The following is a 5,855-nucleotide window of genomic DNA, read 5'->3' as shown; positions in this document are numbered from 1 at the left end:
CTCAATAGACCACATACACACATCCTTACAGTTCTGGATAACGGCTTGACTTACTCAATGTGTTCAGTACAGATTACCTGATTGCCTCACAATATGCCTGTAGTTTTGTTCTCTATTGCTCTATTGAGCAGTGCCAAGGCATTTTATTCAGTACATGAAGTCAGGCAGCGAGCCTGGCTGTCTTCTTACAGTAGTGACTCCACCTAGTGGTATAAAGTAAAAAGGCTTTAAAGCAGTACTCGTGCCAAGTAACTTGTGCCCCTAGAGGCCATAAGCGCCACTGCAGGTGTCGTAGCATGTAGCGTTTTTTTACCTATTAATTGTCCATGAGAGTAAATACAAAGCTGACAGAAAAGACATAGTGGGAGAGGTATATTGTACATCCAATTACACAATGGAAATTTAAGTTTAAGTGGTGCTAGCCCGCAGTTAGCTTTGCCCGTTAGCCTGTTAGCTTCCTCTTTGTGATTCCATTAGTGTGTATTGGTGACTCCGATCCGGCGGCTGTCAAGTTGAAATTGTGGTTTTCATCAGGGGGAGATGAAAGACCCCCCAACCATCCCATTAACACTTGTATTACCCCCAGAGGGACTACGGGAAGGGTTTATTAAGGTTAACAAGTTACTTAGTATTGCTTTAATAATGACAACTTTGGCATTCATACAAAGGTCTCTCCCAAGAAAAACACAGCAATAATACTTTCTTTCATTTGCAGGTTTCACGACTTGCCTTAACTTATATTCTTTCTTTAGCCTACAATATTGCATTGATCTGTCTGTAATTAGTAATTCTCTCAAAGCTGGTGCAGGGAAGTCAGTCTGCGTTTCTCAAGCAGGACAGGAGTTCTCCACAATGGCGAGGTCTTTGAGATCACTGAGTTTCCTTGAAAATGAACTCAACCTGGTGCTGAACGATCCTCTCTTTTGGCTGTGTTCCTCCTCTCCGCGGGCTTTCACACAGGCACACAGCCCCTTGCACAGCCCGCCCAGCCTGCCTCGGAAATGGTGCCCTATGAAGCAGTAGAGCAGCGGGTTGATCGCCGAATTGGAGAAGCCCAGACACAAAGTGATGGCGGTCATATTTTGAATGGTCCAGTCCACCCAGCAACCCTTCAGCCATCCGTAAGTCTTGCCGACGTCCAGCATGGTCACACAATGGAATGGGAACCAGCATAGGAAAAACGCAATGACGACCGCTGCTACCGTCCACAGAACTCTTTGCAATCCTCTTCCCCCGAGCGAACGGGCATTACCGAACCTCGCGTTGGGGCACGGGGTCGGCGGTCGCTCCAATTTGCCGCCGTGCTCTTTCGATTCCATGCATTTTTTGACCGAATGCGACATACTCTTCATTCTTATCAGGCCTGTATCCACGAGTAAGTGCCTCCCGATGATGCAGTAGCAACAGCTGATAACGATCAAGGGCAGGGCGAAAGCTACTATTATCTTCATCCAGGCAAGTGCCAGGAACCATGTGTCGTCTGGGTACACCACCCCGCACACTTCGATGCTTAGCTCCGGGACGGCGTGGATGTCCCGCAGAATCAGTGCCGGCGTGGAGCAGAGGCAAGCCAGGACCCACGCTAAAACGCAGGTGACAATTGCAATTTTGGGGTCGCGCGCACTTAGGGACCTCAACGGGTGCACGATGGCGAGGTATCTGTCCATGCTCATGCACATTATGAAGAAAATGGACGCGTAGAGGTTGAAATGGAGGAGCGCGCTGCATATTTTGCACGCCAGGCGCCCGAAAGTCCAGTTGTAGTTTTGCGAGTAGTAGACGGCCCACAGCGGTAGAGACAGAAGGAACAGCAGGTCGGCCACGCATAAGTTCAGCATGAAAGTATTGGCCACGCTCCTCGGTGTACTCGAATGTGCCAAAACGCAGATCGCTAACACATTGCCGACAGTGCCAAATATGCTAATAATGCTATATATTGTAGGGATAAGCGTAGACATGTCAATTTGGCTCCAGTCTTCGCAGTGTGGCATAGGAGGCATCGAGGTCGTGTTGGGGAACGCCGTAGAGTTGAAGAGGTCGTACGAGTTCTCCATCACGGCACTTGTTGTACACTTGCGTCACTAGAAGCAGAGTTCAGGCCTAGGAAATGAAAAGAAACATTGCCGATTAGTTTCACCTTTTAAGGAGGCAATCACTTCAGCCTTTTTGAAAGTGTTTTGATCCGTGCTTTTGTCAGCTGTCGGAGACGATAACGAATCTGAGGAAAAATACATTACAGCATGCACTGTGAGGTACTAAACATAGAGCAGCCACACGCCCACATTACAGTTAGTGCATGCGTCGATCTATCTTCATCTACCCTGTCTCTGTACATTAGACATACAGAGAATAAAGCATTAAAGCACTAAATAAAGTTCTCTAAAGCATTTAAAAGTATAGAGCAAGTTTTCTCATGGTTTTCTTTTACCGAAGAATTCTTCTAAACAAATGTACTCTTATTACACTTAGTTGTCTTGAAGTATCAAAACAAAACTCCATTGCTTTAAGTTGGATTGATGGTATACAAAACTTTACTACTGTATAACTGTACTGTTGGTGCGGAATAACAGTGAAATGACTTTATCTTAGAAACAAGTTACTTTTTTTTGTTACTTTTGACAGGTCACTTTGCTCTTGTAATAAAGTGTTGTAGAGAAAGAGGTGGGAATAGAAGTAGTAGCAGCCGTTTGTGAAATTTGTGCATAAAATCTGCAACTATTGGTGTTTTTGTTTTGCTTTGTTTATTATGGTTCATATACTTTTTATCAGATGCAAATTATCCAAGAGTCGGTCACATAAAATCTATTTCATTGAACTCAAAATTTAAGGTGCATTATGCAACTTGTTATATGGAAAAAAAACAACCCTTGATAATTATGTGTAATTGACCTTTTTGCGGCTCAGTCGCAGTATGAGTGGTGAGCTTTGCACCTTTACTTTCCATCACAGTGGAATCTACAACACCTCAAGATCAATTGTTATGTGGGTTTTCTGGTGAGAGGGTCCGTCAGCAATGAAAACATACCAGAAACTCGAAAAACAATTGACCCCACGGAGCCACTGTGATGGAAAGTAAAGGCGCCATGCTCACTACTCAAACAACCGCTGCGTCACTAGAAGCTCATATATTCACATAAAAAGTTAAAGTGCACCTTTAAAGGGACTATACAGAGTTTAAAAATGTTAAAATTATGTATTTTCCTCCCCCTACATGTTGACCACAACTGCCTCTTAAATCCTGCACTGTCACTCAAAACGGTGTTACTTCGGGTCCGAATTGCCATCATGAACAAGCTTAATATAGAAGCTGCAGCTACGCATAAGACCTGAGGTGGCAGTAGAGAGCATAAAAAGACTAACATGCTTCTAGCCCCTTAAAGTAGACTAGATCTTGAATAAGAACAATGAAGCAAAATGAGCACAAAATGCCTAAAAGGACTAACACAAGAAAAACATTCACAAATAAGACTTACTATGAGACACATCCATACAATCAGAGACTTACTGGTAGATTTACAGGAAGTATTTTGACAAGATGATGTTGTGCAATCCAGACAGATAAAGGACAAGAGAAAATCTGGATTAAGACAGAGGCCAATGACGCAGCATCTCTAAACAAAGACCCAATTTAGTCTGTACCAGGGCCAAACCGGCCAATCTGTACAGGTGCAACATAACGCACATACGTATAATGGTGACTAATGATAAGACTTACTTTCACCAGAAAACACGGTGGGTATTGCCTTGGTTAGAATATAGAAAGTCTAGTCTATGAAATGCCTCATTATGCAAACTATGTCTAAACTATTACTATGTTATTACCTTGCTATACACAGTGTGACCAAAATATCAGTCAGGAAGAAAATAAAAGGAAATACATTTGGATGCGAAAGCTTGTTGAAAATTGTCCAGTCTCGCAAAGACCATGAAAGACATTACACACTTGCGATGAATTTTAATGTTATCAATCAGATTTCAAAGCGTCATCCTCCAGGAATGTCCACATCGCAGCGAGTAAGTAAATTAGGCAAGTAAAGCTCCAGCCAGTCTGATCAAAAGTCTCAGAAAAACGCGCACAAAAGTTTGAGCAAAGTTTTACCTGAAGTGACTTGATAGTTCTCTTAGTCCTTTTGGCTACAGTCCATATCTTGAAAATTGCTGCCTTCTCTCCTCAAGCTGTAAGCTGTTGAGTGTCCCAGACCATGCAAAGCCTCTCCTCTGAGCGTGCGTGAGTGGAAAGGGCATGTGCGTAAAATCGGAGAGACTATGAGAAACCAGATGAGTTTGGGGTCTTATAGCTCCCCAGAGTGTGTCCCTGATTGCACAACGGGGAAGCAATGCGCACGTCACACTTTCTTCATTACTGGAGAAGGCTGGACATGTGTGTGGACACGGGGCGGCCTGAGGGTAACGGAGGGAGGCACTTTACTACATTTGGTTTTGCATTTCAACCTCAGTGTCATTGGAAGAAAAAGAAGAGGAAAAAGTAGGTGGTGGTTTGGAGACGAAATCAGTTAAAATTACAAAACAGTATTGGACGCATCCGGGGGTTTCCAATTTAAAGTTACAAGCAGTTCTCCACAACCTTTCCAGTAAACTTTCCGAAGTTTTCTACCTTTCAACATAAGCTTGATGAGTCTCGATAATTACTCAAGTATCCTCTCAGACATTTTATGTGTGTAAAAGTGACTCAAAAAAGAAGGTATTTACCCCTGAATTCAGCGACCGGGTGACTTGCCCCAGGCCCTATGAGGTCCGTTGACGGCCCTGGACACAAAACCTAGACACAAAACCATCTATTTTTTCTTATCAAACAGAAAGGATTAAGGGTAGTTAAATGCCTGAGGACAAGCAGACTAGACCCCAAAAACATATAAATATTTAAACAAAGAGCAAAGATGAACATTGGTAATACATTTACTCTATGTATACACAAAGGGACAGAGTAAGTGCAGGATGAAACGGCTTAATGCTAACAGATCATGAATTATGAGAATAATACGGTGAAATCCAGGATGAACGGATGTTGATAAAGAAGCAGAAGAGGTAAAGCAAAGCACTGCTGAAGAAAAACATGTTTTTAAGTTAAAAAGGTACTTTAGTCCAGGGGTTCTCAAATGTTTTGGGCTGGGACCCCAAAAATGGACACATAAACAACTCGGGACTCCCATTGTACAAAGGTATGGTCTCTTGGGCTACTTTGGGGCAGAAAAGCATTTTTAAAATCAAGTAATATGTATTTAAATTGCCTGGCTCTGCCATACTATTGCCTGTCCATTCCACGCATGGGAGTTAGTTTGGTAACGGAGCAGTTGGAGCAGTTTGAATGGGCGGGTCTAACGCGCACAGATTGTCAGTGAAATAAACCAATCAGCAATTAGTGGACGTGACGACAGTTGTTGTCCAATTCACAAAATATGAACTGAATATAAACTGACGAGTTTTGGCTGACAACTTCTGCACGTGTCACAGTTGATTGAACTAAAACATCACCGCAGCAAGTGACGTAACCTTGTCAAACATACGGCCCGGGGGCCTGATCCGGCCCGCGAGATGATTAAAGCCGCACCCTGCCCTGCGTATGTAAAAAAAAAAAAGTAAGTCTCTAGCACATTCCTGTGCAGAGTTATGAATGTTTAAAGAATAACCAGAATGCTCATTCTCGCCACTAGGGGGCATTAAATTTAAAAAAAAGGAAAGAGTTCCACACATGTCCAGCAGAGGGCTCTGACAAAAGAGCTCAGGATATGAACAACACATTATAAAGCCACGTGGTAAATGGACAGTCTGCCCCAGGGCGGCTGTGGATTCGATAACAGCTTACCACCACCGAGTGTGGAGTGAATGAATAATGA

General features: G+C 43.3%; 1 protein-coding gene across 1 annotated transcript; it reads right to left on the bottom strand.

Moving 5' to 3' along the window:
* Positions 1-534: 534 nt before the first annotated feature.
* LOC306963299 (type-2 angiotensin II receptor-like) lies at positions 535-4,244 on the bottom strand. The gene is made up of 2 exons (XM_079556821.1): positions 4,100-4,244; positions 535-2,100 (listed from the first exon to the last, which is right to left on the bottom strand). The coding sequence occupies exon 2, from the start codon at positions 2,052-2,054 to the stop codon at positions 828-830; it is 1,227 nt and encodes a 408-aa protein (XP_079412947.1). The 5' UTR covers positions 2,055-2,100; positions 4,100-4,244; the 3' UTR covers positions 535-827.
* Between the last annotated feature and the right edge of the window lie 1,611 nt (positions 4,245-5,855).

Source organism: Gobius niger (genome assembly GCF_951799975.1).
Source record: "Gobius niger genome assembly, chromosome: 5".
Classification (NCBI taxonomy): Eukaryota; Metazoa; Chordata; class Actinopteri; order Gobiiformes; family Gobiidae; genus Gobius; species Gobius niger.
The sequence above is the reverse complement of the archived record's forward strand: the minus strand, read 5'-3'. Positions and strand labels throughout refer to the sequence as shown.